Genomic DNA, 16,777 nt, shown 5'->3' on the forward strand with positions numbered 1-16,777 from the left:
GCCGACTAAGTGTGGGCCGACTTGGCACGGGTACAACAACCTCCACTCCTCTCCAGTACAGGCTGCAATTACACCCTTCACTCAACAGACTCTACCCACCGCGAGTGACCACGGCCAAATGGAACTCTGGCAGACAGTTTTCCGAAGCGCCACTTAAGTCCTCAACAGCTACCGAGAGCTACAAGCATCATCGTGCATCTGCGACAACCGATCCATGTTTTATCACCTTCTTTGCTCTTGTACTAAGTCTTCGGCCTAAAAGGAATGAACATTATGTTTCTTGCTCTTATCCATCAAGGTTCAGAGAAACAAACCACTTAATGCCACAAAAAGGTAAAGGAAGTTCAAGTAATTCTTTTTCTCACTTTGCCCCATGAGGTTATCGGATGCCCAAATATCTAATAAATTCTCTTCCCTATGCCCTGAATCAGCTAAGACACTGATAATCACTCTTTCAAAAGAGACGTGAAAAATAATCTGCTTCAAATTCAGTCACATCACCGGGGGATGGTATATGGTCTCTCCACCCACTTCTCAAACTTAGCTTGTGCTTTTGACTTTTGGTCCTGGCAATGCATTCTGTAGTCCTCAGTCTTCATTAACAACCACTATTCACAAGGCACTGTGGTATGCCAAGGCAGTTGGCACAGTCCATCTCGGAGCCCTAGACCAAGCATCAAGAGATAGATATTTTTTTCCTGTTTCTACCTACCTTTTTATTCACATAATCTTTTACTGTTTCCTTTCTTTATTGCATCTATTTTTAATGATTTAAAAAGAATGACATGCTCCTTCTAGAAAATTTTGGAAAGGAGAAAAATGTATACAGAAAAGTAATAAAAAACGCTACCACTTAAAGGCAACATTGACAAAGATTTTTTCTTAAAGATTTTATTTATTTATTTGAGAGAGAGAGAGACAGCGAGAGAGGGAACACAAGCAGGGGGAGTGGGAGAGGGAGAAGCAGGCTCCCCACTGAGCAAGGAGCCTGATGTGGGGCTCGATCCCAGGACCCTGGGATCATGACCTGAGCCGAAGGCAGATGCTTAACGACTGAGCCACCCAGGCGCCCCCCTCGACAATGATTTTTAATGTATTTACTTTCAGTTGTTCTTCAGTTCATATACCTGTGAGAATTCCACAGAATAGAAATAGCATTGCATGTGCAACTTTGTATCTTGATTTTATTTATATTATTGAAATCAAAGGTTTTGAAGAATGCATTTTTTAGGGGAACAGTCAGGGGAGAAGAGCAGAGGAGGCACATAAGGGGAGGAGGAGGAGAATTTCTTAACGTTATAGATCTGCTAGAAATAAAAAGAATGAATCTAGAGTCTTCTTTTTCAGTATGGTTCTATAATGTAATTTAAAAAGCTTATAAAAGGAACCCTTGTGCACTGTTGGTGGGAATATAAATTGGTGTAGCCACTATGGAAGAGAGTATGGAGGTTCCTTACAAAATTAAAAATAGAGCTACTGGGGTATCTGGGTGGCTCAGTCAAGTAAGCATCCACTCTTGATCTCACCTTAGGTCTTGATCTCAGGGTCGTGAGTTCAGGCCCTACGTTGAGCTCCATGCTGGAGCTCTTCTTTTTTTAAGCTCTACTTAAAAAAAAAAAAATAATAGAACCATCATATGATCTAGGATTCCCACTTCTGGGTAGTTACCTGAAGACAATTTGAAGAGATATATGCACCCCTGTGTTCACTGCAGCATTATTTACAATAGCCAAGATATGGAAGCAAATTAAGTATTCATCAATAGAAGAACAAATAAAGAAGATGTGGCATATATATACAATGGATATCACTCAGCTATAAAAAAGAACGAAATCTTGCCATTCATGACAACATGGGTGGACCTAGAGGGTATTATGCTAAGGGAAATAAGTCAGACAGAGAAAGACAAATATTGTATGACTTCATTTAAAGATGAAATAAAAAAAATAAAATAAACACACAAAACAGAAACAGACTCATATATACAGAAAATAAACTGTTGGTTACCAGAGGTAGCGAGGGGTTGAAGGTATCAGTGAAATAGATGAAGAGATTTAGGAAGTACAAAATTCCAGTTATAAAATAAGTAAGTCATGGGGATGTAAGGTACAGCATAAGAAATAGAGTCAATAATACAATAATAATTCTGTATGGTGACAGATGGTAACTAGACTTACAATGGGGATCATTTCATAATGTACAAAAATATTGAATTAGTATGATGTACGTCTGAAACTAACATGATATTGTATGTCAATTTCACTTCAACCAAAGAAAATAAATTAAAAAAAAATAAAACAAAGATTATAGACTCCTAGAGGATAATAAAACTGACCGAGGGTGACCAAGGTTTGGGGAATGTTAAGGCAGTAAGAGACTCTGAAGCAGTGCTGAGAGCAATTGAAAGGGCTGCCCCTGAGGTCCAGGCTCAGCAGGGAGAGGGACAGAGTAGGTGGCCTGAAAGATAGAGGAACTGTAGTAAGCGATAAGGTGAACTGAATATTCAGAAACAATGAGGAGATGGGGGGATTTGACCTTGTGGTCAGGAAACATAAACTCAGAGTTAAGGATCCTAAGGGTGGAGACTTTGGAGGGAGGATGAGCTGCAAAGCTGGCTTGCTGAGGGTGTGTGGAAGTGGACTGGAAGAAAGGAAGTGTGAGGTCCAGGCAGAATAGTAATATACACTCCTGTCTAGTGACCCTTCTGGAACATCAGCCACTTGCAGGCAGGGTTTTTATATCATTCACTATCATTTAGCTGGCATTTAAAAAGTCTAGATCATAACAGGAATTTGATGCATATAACTTAAACAACAAATAAATGCAATTTGAATATATAGTGTCATCAAGCTTTGGTAACCTGCTCTATCCATTCCATAATAGGGAGACACCTACCAAACAGATGTTCATATCAGCCTTGTGGGGAATGCTCTTTAGAAAGTTCTAAATTGGGGATCTTCTAAGTGCTAGAAACAATGTTAGATGCTGAAGATTCAGAGACAAACAACAAGTCCTTTCTTCCAATAAGCTTAGAGGATGGAAAATACCACGTAAACCGACTAGCTAGCTGCAAGCAATGGCAGACAGCATGCTCTGACTACAGAAAACACCCAGACTTAGGTTCCAAAAATAATTCCAAAAGGAGGTAATGCTAAAACTAATCTTTGAAGGGTAAAGCTATCCTAGCAAAGGCAAGGCTAGGTGTGTAGGTGGGAACAGCTGGTATAGGAAGGCCCACATAATAATTTTAGCTCAGGAAGAGTAAAATGACACTCTACAACCAGCTCCTTAGGTGGTCTGGCAATAACACTGCTCCCCTGGTGCCAGTAACCTGGAAATCTCTAAGTAATACACAGAAGAAGCATTGTCAGACCAACTCAGTTCCAAACTTTATAAGTTGTCACTTGATACACACTAATGTAAATTTCTTCCTGCTGTAAAAACATACTGACTGAGGTTTAAGGCAGCATGTAAACGATGTTGCCCATAATCCGATCACCAAACACAGCATCTATTTTCTTTTTCCCTCTCCTTGCAATAGACATCCTAGTATGTATGGATAATTTTTTAAAATTGTTTTAATGATTTGATATTTCTTTTTTTGAAGGGGGAGGCGCACAGGGAGAGGGAGAGAAAATTTTTTCTTAAAGGTTTATTTATTTATTTTAGAGAGAGAGCATGTGTGTGGCAGGGAGGGGCAGAGGGAGAGGGAAAAATCTTCAAGCAGACTCCCCACTGAGCACAGAGCCTAATGTGGGGCTCAACCTCAGGACCCTGAGATCATGACCTGAGCTGAAATCAAGAGTCAGACGCTTAACCGACAGAGCCACCCAGGCTCCCTTGTATGCGTAATTTTGATGTAATTTATATCCACTTTTACTTTCTTATTAAAATTTTAAAATTTTATTAAAATTTTCTGTTTATTACCATTTCAGATAACACTCTAAGATGGTAACAGATATTAAGAGCAAAAGTGAAGCATTTTACTCTGGAGAGGAGTAGAAGTTGGGATGTTGCTACTGATTCACCTGGGATACATCACTTTATGGCACTTTATGACACTTCCCCTTCTACAATATAGTGACTCGGGTCTTGAAAAAGGTGGTTAAATTGAGCCAAAATATCCTCTATATTTCTACAGGTTATAGGAGTCTAAACGGTAAGCAATTTGCAACACATATTCAACAACTACAAGTGTTTGATACACTTATCCTACTTCTGAACATCTATCGTTCAAAAATAATCTTATGGAAGAAGATGCTTTATGTACCTAGATGTTTATCACGTATTATTTATAATAGTTAAAAACTGGAACCCTAAAGACTTCAGTATAAGGGAATGACAGAGTAAAGTAGTATATTTCCACGTATTCTACATCATGAATAACAATATTCCACATTATGACATGTAAAATAAATACATTCTTCCACTGTGTGAAATGCTAAAAATTATTCGATTTTCTTTGTCAGTCGATGCTTTCTATGTCAGTTGCTACTACTTCTTCATACCCCCTCCACCTTGGCCATGAAGAAAAGATAGCAGTGGCTACTGTCCCTAGATGGCATTGGAGAAGCCGAGGAGAAAGAAGTTTCTGGAGAGTGGAACAAGCAGAAGAGGACTGGAGATAACGAGACACATTAAGGGAAAATGTATTAGAAACTATTAATGTGCCATGAAAATACAACTTATAGTTGTGATGATGATGATGATGATGATGTGAATAGTCTATGAATAATAAAGTGCTTCAGCATGAGAAAAAAAAAAAAAAATTCAGATCAAGTTTGTCTTGCTGACCACAGAACTCAGAAGATTTTCTGAGACTGAGGAAAACAAGTCCTCAGTATATTTGAATGTTTTAAAATAGAATTGGGTAGAGCCACCTTGGGTCATCATGAGATCTCTTTTATTCTGGACTTTTTCTAACTTTAAACGCTATTTGGATTTTTGCCAGAGACAACTTGTGGAATGTTCCGAGCTTATTTTGGAATTTTATTTATAAAATAGGGTCAATTTCAACAGGAGTAGTGTCCCAGGGCATCCGCTGAATGGATGGAGGCTCCACACAGTTTTGTATAAATTATCCCTGAGCCAACTAGAATGGAGAGGGCACTATGATGAGAGTCACCCAGTTTATCCTTTCAGAGACAAAATGACCCCTTCCCAGTCTTCTCAATGTATTTGAAATCCACCCTTAGCATGTAAGCTGAAAGAAGCACGGGGCCAGGGGTATCCAGTCTGATCTAGCACACCGGAAATAAGCAAGCGGGGATGAAAGCACTGATCGAGATAAATTCCACAAGCCAAAATCCAAGTATAGGCCTATTTTTTTTAAAGATTTTATTTATTTATTTGACAAAGAGAGACACAGCTAGAGAGGGAACACAAGCAGGGGGAGTGGGAGAGGGAGAAGCAGGCCTCCCGCTCAGCAGGGAGCCCGAATCGGGACTCGATCCCCTAAGGCAGACGCTTAACGACTGAGCCACCCAGGCGCCCCAGTATAGGCCTATTTAAAAGTAGATCAGAGTTTCGGAGGCAGAAATTTTTCCTTCCCCAAATGCAGGAAATTAATTGCTGGAAGTGCTGAATGTTAAAAGGGAAATTCAAAGACCAAAGATGTTTCAGTAATAGAATTATGAGAAAGAGCATTTTCCTAATAAAAAAGTGCTGTATGCAAAGCAGCAGCATCGGCACAGTGGGCAAAGGTACTGGACTCAACCAGACCTTCATGCCCTGGGGCCTAACTGACCTCTCTGGCCTCAGCTGCCGCCATCTACAAAATGGAGAGAAATGCGATTTCTGGTTGTAACTATGCATTAGTAAACAGGACACTCTGCCAACTTACCATGAATTCAAAGAGAATAAATGTCTCTGCTTCCTCTACAGTTAAGAAGGCGTGAATGTAGCGTTAAGCTAAGCGTTAATACAGAGCAGAATCAATGCAAATAAGCTATCAATGGGGATCATTTAAGCGCAAAATAACCATGATAAATGGGCTTCTTGTCTTACTTGAAGGCTGAACTCACTTCATGTGGGGGAGAAGAAACAAAATCAAATTTTTTGAATTTTGAGACTGAACCACTATTTTTCTTGGCTGTTACTTCCCTTCTCCAAGTTTGCATAGCCACAGCAGGCAAACAAATACAATCAACGCTTGCATTGTGTTAAATTAAATTACAAGGTTACATAAAACAACACAAAACAGACTATTAAATTCCTTTCCTAAACTTCAATCTTATAGGTAGCCCTTAAATAGTTCAAGTTCACTTTTCCTTGAGTTATTTGTTTAGGGAAGTTGACTAAGGTTCACGTGTGATTTGCCTGACTTTTACTCAGCTTTTCCACGTGCTACAAACAAGAGCATTTCCGCCCCAAAAGGGGAAGAGAATTAGTAATGACTTTTCCAGCATTTCATAGTGTGGTAGGCTGGATAATGGCCCTCCAAAGAAGTCCACATTCCTATTCTCCGGAACCTGTCAGTGTGCCACTTTACATGGCAAAAGAGACTTTCAGATGAGATTAAGGATTTTGAGATAGCGGGATTATCCCAGATTATCCGGTTGGGCCCAAAGTAATTACAAGGGTTCTTGTAAGAGATAACACGGGAGAGTCAGAATTAGAAGAGGAGAGGAGACAAGGGAGCAGAGACTGGAGTGTTGCCATTGCTGGAAAGGGGCCATGGATCAAGCAATGTGGACAGCCTCTAAAGCCGGAAAAGGCAAGGACTAGATTCCTCCCTAGAGCCTCCAGGAGGAACATACTCCTGCAGACATCTTCCCTTTAGCCTAGAAGACCAATTTCCAGACTTCTGACCTCCAGAACTGCAAGATAATACATTTGTGTTGTTTTCAGCCACTAAATTCGTGGCAATTTGTTTCAGCAGCAAAAAGAAACTAATACAATCTAAGGAATCTGAAATACACACTCTTCAGTGAGTTGCTAGTCCAGATAAGGAATTTGAAATACACACTCTTCTTTAATGAGTTGCTAGTCCTGATAAGTGAATGCTAAAAATTCAGAGCTGTAGAAGCTGTTTGCCTGATAGATACGAGACTTACAAGATGAGCAAAATTATCCTCATCATCAGGTTCCTCATCATCTCCATGAGCTTATTCCTTTGATAACTCTTACCTTATTCGTGGATATGGGCTTGATTAGTGACCAAACCAGCTTTTTTGTAAGGCCGGTGTATTCATAGGAAATTTGCTATTCCAGAACCAATGATGTTCTCCCCATATGATTTAACCAAAGGGTCTGGCAATGGTCAGGCAACATCCCTGGGAAAAAACACTCCAGTTGACCTCTAGCAGGGCAGATGATGCACAGATAGCAGTCGGGGATATTTTACTTTGAGAACTCAAATACTCAGCACCCTGTCCTTCGTGGATAGACTGAGCAAGATAAAGGGTATAGAGGCTCATGTGAAGAACCTTTCAGAGAGGAAGCTTTCCAAGAGCTGCCAAGAATGAAACTTGGGAATAGAATCACAGTCTTAAACTTATTCATAAGCTTGAGTAGTCAGGATAAGGAGCCAGCTCCAGAACCAACTCAGAAACTGAATCACCAGCAAAACTCAACTCCAGGCTGTATTTCTTTCTCAGCTGTGTGTGTTCCCTGGGCACATTATTTAATGTCTCTGAAGTTCAATTTTTCTTGTCTTAAAAATGATGACTATAATAACATTTCCCTCGTACCTCATAGGGTCGTGAGGATTAGGTGAAATGAAGTCTGTGAAGGGATTAGCACACAAGTTAATAGAGGCAAGCCTAATAAACAGTGGCTGTATAGTTAATTTTTATTCTTTGAATTTCTCAAGTTGTGCTTCTCCCCTGTGCTCTCATGCATATGTGTGCCTCAGCCTCTATTAGAATTATAGACAATGAGAAAGTACAATGCTTGAAGGCAGAAACCCAGTCTCATTCATTGTTTCACCCTTAGCATTTAGCACAGTGCTTTGCCTGTACTGGGCTCTCACATTTAAAATAAATGGTTATGAACTGATGTTAGCTGTGAGTTAGGAAACACCTGAGACATCAGTTATGATATATGATTATAGGATTTTTCCATCTATGATCCACCAGGTGGTGAAATAAACTAGCATTTTTTTCTTTTTAAAGAAAAGGAGTAGGGTGGAAAACATCAGAGTACAAAACACACAGTAAGGTTAAGTATTGTTACATGAAACTCTTGTTTCAGTTATGTATGGGAGTATACCTGGTTGTAATGTAAATACATTTCTTACTGTGAATAAGGGCAAAAAACCCCAAAAACCAAAAAATAACAACGACAACAACAAAAAACACCCATGAACATTCTGACTCCTCCACCTCACCAACATTTGGTATTTTCTGTCTTTTTCATTTCGGCTCTTCCAATATGTATACAGTGTATGGCATTGTGGTTCTAATTTGCATTTCCCTGATGACTAGTGATGTGGAGCACTTTTTCACTGTATCTCAGCCCATCGTCTATCCTCTTTATAAGTACTTTAGAAAACTATTTGGCAGTATCTACTGAAGCTGATCATGCATTTCCGATTACTCAGAAATTCTACATCTATGCATTTACCCAACAGCAATATGTACATATGTTCACCAAAAGACATGCCCAAGAATGTTCATAGATAGCAACCTATTCATAATAGCCCCAAACCAGAAATTGCCCAAACGCTCATTAACAATAGAATGGATAAATAAATTTGATATAGTTACACACAGTAGAATCCCATCCAGAAGCAAGAATGAATGACCTACACACAACAATGTGGAAGAATCCCACAAGCATCAGATGGAATGAAAGAAGCCAGATATAAAAGAGTACATAGTGGATAATTTCACTGACATAAGGATCAAAACCAGGCAAAACTGATCTATGGTGTGCGAAGTTAGGATAATGGTTATTCTTGGGTCACAAGGGCTTCAGGGGTGCTGGTTATGTCCTCTTTCTTGATCTGGATGCCTATTAACATGGATATACTCGGTTTGTGACATTAATCGAACTATAAACATATTATTTGTGGTTTTCTAAATTATTTCTGAATTTATCTGAAATCTAAATATACATTTAAATATCAAGTTTAGAAAAAATCAATATCTTTTTTTTTTTTAAGTGTGGACAACACTGAGAGAGAGCAAGAATCCCTCATTACCATCGAGTGGTCATCTAGCCTTTGCTTGAACAATTTCAGGGTCAAGGAATCTCTTTACTCTCCAGGTAGGTCACTTGTTAGAAAGCTTTTCCCTTAGGCGAAGCCATAACTTGCCTCCTCACAATGTGTTCTGTCCTCCTAAGAGATTCCAAATCCATCGATTCTCACTACCACCAACCGCTCTTCAAATATTTGAAGGAAGCCACCATATCCACCCCGACCCCAGCCCCGTCTTCACTTCCCCAGACTAAAGAACCCCAGGTCCTTTGGTAACCCCTCAAGGTATGGTCTTCAGTCCCCTGTGTCTCTTGATTGCATTAGTGATGCTCACAACAGAGCACTGCCCTCTAGGAGAGGCCTAAGAAGAGCAGAAAAGAGCAAAAAGTAGAATCATTACTTGTAAATCTAGATAGCATGGGTCTACCAACACACCCCAAGCTTCAATTTCTTTAACACTGACATGACATAGACCCCTCCCGTTGGACAATCAGCTGAAGTCTCCCAGATCTTTTTCACGAGTCCTATTAAGCCCCCAATATCCCTTCTGTGTCTGTACAGTCAGTCTGCTTTCTCTTAGGAGTCAACACACACGTTTGGCCTCACTCCAATCGCCAAAGCTAAATGTGGAGATGGAGCACTATCTATCATGGAAACACCTCTGGAATCCAGCCTCTCTATCCACCCTCCCCCTGACAAACAAAAATGAAGTCTTTGTCCCAACACATTATCTTTTATCCCTGGGTAGGTCTGTTTTAAAGTACATTGAGGGGAAGGACTAGGGGGAAGGAGAAAACACAATTCCATTGGGCACCTCCAAAATCTGACCAAAAACTTGCTGTCACCCTGGTCTCAAAAAAGCCTGGGCAATGAAGGGCACCCTGGTCTCTTCCTTCCTTCTTCCCTCCTCCGAAGTCACTCCAACTGGACACTCTAGAGATGAGCAATGCTGGGCTCTGCTCACTCAGTGCTTTGCCTTTTGTGTGACTGGTAGAGGATGAGGTTGAGAAGGAAAACGTGGCAGGGCGAGAAGGAGGAATTCTGAAATAAAGGTATCTCTAAAGAATGACCTACGCCAATCCTTCTCATCTGTGGCACAGGGAAAAGACAGAGAACCATTTCTACAAAAACTTCCAGGTAAGCCCCGCTGGCTATTTTTAATACCAAGACTGGGTGGAAGGGAGATCCATTAAGCAAGGAAAACGCCAGAGAACAGCACATGTGCAGAAGGCTCAAGAGAAGTGGGAATTAGAGAGGCATTTAAAAAAGAGAGAGACGATATCAAAGGCCCCTAGGTGAGGGGCGACTTCTCCTTAGGGGCGCGGGGGAGGGGGCCGGGCTGGGGTGGGGGGCGCACCACATCCGGAATGCGGGGAGAAAGCAGCGGCTCACCTACCTCGTCCACGTCTGCTCCATTTTCCAGGCGCTTCCCCCTCACTCTCAGGGCGCTCCTCACCCGGGAGTGGAAGCAGCCTGGGAAAACGAGAACCCTTGCCCACGAATCTCCAGCGCCAGGAGCGGCAGCTTTTCCCTCCCCAGCTCCTTCTTTCTGTGTCGGCGAAGAGAGCGCTCGGCCCCCTGCTTTTTGAGAAAACCGATTTGACGTGGCCGAACCTCCGGCGAGCGGTGCGACGGGCACAAGGGAGGGACTGTTCTCAGTAGGAAGCGGGACGTGGAGCGGAGCGGCGCCCGGAGCCGTTCGGGGAACTGGGGCCAGAGGCAGCCCTGCGGGGCGCGCACCCGCTCCCAGGCTGAGCCACGACTGGCTGGCACGAGTTGCTCGGCACCAGCTGAGCTGTCACCCGCGAGCGGAGGCGGGGCTCCCGGCAGCCAGTGTGCCGGGGCCCAGCCAGCCCAGGTGACACGCCTCCCCGCCGGGATGATGTGGGCGCAAGGGCAGAGGGCTCAGAGGGCGCCCTACCAAGCCCCTCCGTTCCTCCCCCGTCCCACTGAGGGGCGCTGTAAAAGAAACCCAACTAACTGTCGGGAGAATTTGGAGAGAAGGTCCTCTCGTGTGCCTGCATCACCCCACCCACAGGTAAACCCGGAAAGGGAGCCGGGATCTAGGAGGGTTTTCGGTGCAGTCCTGGCTGAATGCAGATGCACACCCCAGATGGTCATCGGACGTGACGTTATTTTCCCAGAGACCGGACATGTCAGTCTCACCATTAAACGGGGGACAGGAACCTTCCTCGAAACCTTGCAGCCTTGTTCGCTGCCTCCATCTCGGTCAGCCCCTGATTTTATCCTGTTCTACATCTTCCGCCTTCAGTTTCCCAAGCACAGAGGCAACTATGCTTCATGTAGCTTCAAAGGGGGCAGAGGGTTCCTGAACTTCCCAGAACTCTGGAAAAGCTTCAAGACAGTAGCCGACAGAACTAGAATCTCCTCCTTAATTATTCTAAGATCATGGAAAAGGGCCCTTTGGTGACGGCGCTGCCTGAGACTCTGTACCCTCTGTTTATGGGATGAGGTTTAAACAAGTCAGACATGCTATAATTAAAGTGCTGACTGCCCCAAGCTCCTTTTTAGCTCTAAAGTAAAACCTTTTTAGTAAGTGACACGATCACCGTTATTATTAGCGTTACCAATGACCTTTTTTAATTTGCACAAAGCTTTATAGTGCCCACATGTGGCAATGTTTGATTTGGTTATACTTATTTCAGAGATGATAGAATTGAGACCCCCAAACGCTCAAAGTCTCTGCTAAGGCTCTGATACAGGTTGTCTTCTCCATGGTGTACCCCAGACATTTACTCTCTAAATTTCTGAAAATAACGCCAACAAGATGTCTCTACAAGTGCACTGATTCTTTTAGGTATCCTAGGAGTTTAACTCAGGAAGGGCCCCGGCATGCCTGAGAATTGGTGAAACTGTGGGGAGCCGGTATTCTTGGAGCTGTCATTCTGCCTACTATGTTTTGGATAAGTTTCTCTAATTATCAGCACAGAATAGGGGGTGGGGAGGGCAGGATAATAATAAAACATTTGAGGGTTTATTGGAACCGTCTAATAGGCCCCTAATCTAGAATCCCCAAACCGTAGCATTTAGCTTGGACCTAAGGCCACACTGCTCCTGAGTTTAGAATGTTTCCAGGAAACATTTTAAGGCCCAGTTTGACCTGAGACAAGGCTTACAGGCTACCTGTCCTGAAAAGAATCTCCTGCTGCAAAAAAAAACAAGCAAAAAAGGGCTAGGAGAGTCAGTTTTCCATCCTCCATACCAAAGTTGGTGCTATATTTAGTTCTGTCTCAAATCAAATTATGGGCTACTGAGTTTGAAGAGGAACTGTATTTACAGCAAGACATATGCTGCATTCAAGAAGTGATAGCATTAGCTGGATGAACTATGGGGTCTCAGAAGTGAAGCTAGAAAATATGCCGGTTTATTTTTAAATCATGTTTTTACAAAATTCATAGTACATTCATTGTAAACAGTTGAAAAATACAAAAAGAAGTATATAGAAAGTAAACTACCCATAATACCCAGAGATAATCAATGTTAAATGTTTGTTGAAATTTCTTTCAGTTCTCTTTTTAAAATGTATCTTTTAACCCAAAACACTGACTCTTACACACCCAAGAGTATATTCTTAAAAAGAGAGATTTCATTGTTGTTTTCTGGATTACGTTTATTGTCAAAAGAACAAAGTTTTTGGTTAGATTGTCAAAAAAAATATTCACCCATATATCCACTCCGCCAACACGGCTTTAAATTTCTCTACATTCCATCTAGTCATTATCTACACATATTACATATCTATTTCTATAACTATATATAACAGCCTAGACATAAGTTATGCCCTCCTTTTCTCACTTATTAGATATCTGTCCATGTTGTTAGAGAGTGTTTATATATTTATTATTCTAATGATTGTATAATACTACATAATATCAATCAATAGTTTACTTAATAATATTTTATTACTGCATAGTTACACTGTTTCTAATATTAGACTCATAAATAATGCCTCCATTATTTTATTCTTTTGAATTGTTTCCCTAGGATAACTTCTTAGGGCATAGGAATGTGAGGATAAAAGCACTTTCCAGGGATGCCTGGCTGACTCAGTCAGTCAAGCATGTAACTCTTGATCTTGGGGTTGTACGTTCAAGCCCAGCACTGGTGTAGAAATTACTTAAAAAAATAAAGTCTTTTGGGGTGCCTGGGTGGCTCAGTTGGTTGAACATGTGACTCTTGGTTTCGGCTTGGGTCATGATCTCAGGGTCGTAAGATAGAGCCCCCCTCCAACCTCCACCCCACCGTGCTCAGTGGGGAGTCTGCTTAGGATTCTCTCCCTCTCCCTCTATCCCTCCCACTGCTCTCTCTTCTCTCTCTCTAAAATAAATACATCTTAAAAAAAAAAAGTAAAATCTTTAAAAAGAAAGGACTTTCTAATTTTATCTTCTTACTCAGCCTGAATAACACTAGGATTTATCATTTTAACTGTTCTCTTTAATAGGTAAGAAATTATTTAATAGTTATAAGATATATATAGCTATGTATCTGTGCCTATCTATCTATATAGTATATAAATAAGCATTATCTCATTTTACTTGATATTTCTTAGAATACTAACTAGTAAAATCCTATTTCATAGGTCTTCTTTTTTTTTTTTTTTAAAGTAGGCTCCATGCCCAGTGTGACCCTACTCATTACACTGAGATCAAGACCTGAGCTGAGATCAAGAGTCAGACACTTAACTGACTGAGCCCCCCTGGAGCCCCTTTCATAGGCTTTCTTGCAAACCATTATCTCTAGTAGCTAGTCATCCTAAAATCCCGTTGTGTTGTCACTGTATTAGTCATCTTTTTGTTGCAACAATGCTGTTTAACAAAGAACTCCTAAACCTCAATATTGTACCACAAACATCCACTCCTCACTCAAGGATCTGGGCTTCAGGTATGGATTGGTTGAGCATGGGTTCAAGACTATTCCAAGTAGCTCTCATTTCAGGACCCACACTGAAGAAGCAGTGGCTACCTGGGGAATATTTTCATGGTAGATTGCAAGAGTGTAGGAGAGTTGGCACAGACTCTTAAAGTCTGCACTCAGAACTGGAACATTGCCCTTTCTGTGGTACTTCATTCCCCAAAGTAAGTTACATGGCCAAGTCCAAAGTCATTGGTGCAAAAAAGTGCACTCTGCCCACAGACTACAGGAGGGGTGAGTAGGTGTAGAACAACAATGCAATTTACAATCTACCAGTCCCTGTATGCTGTGCTTTCTGGCTTTTTGTTAAACTTTTCTCCTGGTGGATGCATGGTAACTTTATCCTTCCCCACCCATTTAAAGTTAGGTGTAGCTTTTGGTCAATGAAATGTAACTTGTTTTGGCCACTGAAATGTGAAAGGAAGTCTCATGTGTCCACTTCTAGGTAGAATGTAGAAGTTTTTAAGAGTCAGTACACAATCAGTGACTGGCAGTTTCCACTGTTGTATTGATCTTTGAAGATCAATATGTGTCAACATGAAGCTTTCATCCACTTGGGTCTCTGAAGTGACTCGGATGATCCAAGTGTTCCTACTGGCCCAAATTGAACATGTGGAATGACCAAGAAATACAATTTTGTTGTATTAAGTTACTGAGATTTGGAAATTAGTTACTACTGCACCATAGCCTTGCCTATCTCGACACATTTCTTACTCCCATTTTGAGTAAGAGAACACTATAGATCCCATGAATCATGCAAAAAGTTACACATCTTCCTCCTAGTGTATCTCTACCAGGTTTCTGATTTAGAACTCAAAGAATCTGGGTAACTAATGTAATAAATTAAAGCAGTTGTAAATTCAATTACGTATGTTATTCTTAAGTACATTGCTCTTGAACTGGTCAATGGATTGTGCTTCAGGAAATGTTTGCATTGATGAGAAAAGACAAAAAATAGGAAGGTATTTCTTTTTTTTAGTATACTCAGCTCAGAATACTCCAATGGTACTTTTTCCTTCCATTCATTTTTTTTTTATTTCTTTCACCTTTCTTGTCCTCCCCAGCTTGATGCTGGGTAAAAAGGACTATTGATTTTGATGTAAATTACTGCATGAACTATAAGGCAACAATAAAAATAAACATGTCTAACATACTTTTGCCAGATTCTTTTCTAAGAGTGCTGTAGGTACTGACTCCTTTCATCCTCCCCAAAACCTGATGAGCTGGGCTCTAGTTACCTCTGTTTTGTAAATGACTAACATGGAGCACAGGGAGGTGAAGTATATTGCCTAAGTTCACAAAACTGAGAGGTAAAACAGCTTAGCTCCAAAATGTCACACCTAACTACTCACTGCACACACTGCTTCCCTAATTCTGACACCCAGCATTCACTGAGACTTAGATAAGAGGACACCATCTGTGACTCTTTCACTCCACTGATCACTGTAGTTGATTCAGCTGACTTGGTCAGTCAGCGGATGTCCCCTCTCTCCCTCACCACACCACGTCCATCTCTCTAACCTTGGGGTTTTTTTTAAAAAATGTCCTTTCTAGACAGATAGGAGTCATTCCACAATCAAGGATAAGAGTGTCCGTGGCACTTAAAGATGGCCATGAATTCTTTCCTTCTTCTTCCATTGAGAGATGGGATCTAATTTTCCTCCCTTTTAATCTGGGTCTGCCTTAGAGACCTACTTAACTGACAGAATGCAGCAGTAAGAGATGTTCTGGGACTGTCAAGGCTAAGTCATTAAGAAGCGTTGCACCTTCCATGCAAGACTCTTTGGACACTTGCTTTCGAAGTCCAGAGCTACCAGATAAGAAACTCCCATGCTAGAGAAACTATAGCCAGGGCGCAGGGGAACAAGAACACCTGGCTCCTGGGGTCCCAAACAGAACCAGGTTCAGCTACCAACCTGACAAACTCCAAAGGCAGAGAGATGAGCCGTGGTGAAACAAGAAAGAAATTCATTTCAGTGAATTCTGCCACTAACCTGACAAACTCCAAAGGCAGAGAGATGAGCCGTGGTGAAACAAGAAAAGAAATTCATTTCAATGAGGTCAATCCTAGGAAGACAGAGAACTAATGTTCAAACACCGTCTGCACGATGCTGGAAATACTTCCAGGTGTATATAAGGAAAATGTGGGACAAAGGTGGGTGGGTACATGCAGGTGGACAGTAAAAGCCAGGTCGCTCATTGTCTTGGGGTCAGTTACAGCAGTCTCGCTTGTTCAGGGCAGTCGTTATTGCTTGAGGGTATAGTTACAATGTCCATCAGGGGATGCTTTGTGGCAGGATCTTTATTTTTTTAAGATTTTATTTATTTATTTATTTGTCAGAGAGAGAGCACAAGCAGGGGAAGTGGCAGGCAGAGGTTGAAAAGCAGGCTTCCCCACTGAGCAGGGAGCCCAATGCAGGACTTGATCCCAGGACTCTGGGATCATGACCTGAGCCAAATGCAGACGCTTAACCGACTGAGCCACCCAGGCGTCCCGCCTGCAGGGTCGTTTACTCGAGTTAAGAGGTAAGCTGGGGATGCCTGGGGGGGCTGGGCCTAACTGGGCAGCGCCAGCTGTGCCTATATGGAGTAGATTTGCCCTGCTGAGTCGTGCTAGGATTACTGACCCCCAAATCATGAGATATAAAAACATGTTTTCTGTGTGTTAAGCCGTAAATTTTGGAGTAGTTTACTAAATAGCAG

The 16,777-nt window shown here is 41.6% G+C and overlaps 1 protein-coding gene across 10 annotated transcripts in view; it reads right to left on the reverse strand.

The window, feature by feature from the left end:
• PDE4DIP (phosphodiesterase 4D interacting protein) overlaps positions 1 to 16,777 on the reverse strand; it is a 205,742-nt gene that overhangs the window by 161,179 nt on the left and 27,786 nt on the right. Inside the window, exon 1 of one of the 10 annotated variants that reach the window (XM_078072546.1) lies at positions 10,539 to 10,868. The exons of the other annotated variants lie outside the window; for them this stretch is intronic. Within the exon in view, the coding sequence (XP_077928672.1) occupies positions 10,539 to 10,558 (20 nt within the window). The 5' untranslated portion in view covers positions 10,559 to 10,868. Of the gene's footprint in view, positions 1 to 10,538; positions 10,869 to 16,777 lie in introns of those variants that run through there. 10 annotated transcript variants of the gene reach the window in all.

The sequence above is a fragment of the Halichoerus grypus genome, chromosome 5 (assembly GCF_964656455.1).
Source record: "Halichoerus grypus chromosome 5, mHalGry1.hap1.1, whole genome shotgun sequence".
NCBI classification, from domain to species: Eukaryota; Metazoa; Chordata; class Mammalia; order Carnivora; family Phocidae; genus Halichoerus; species Halichoerus grypus.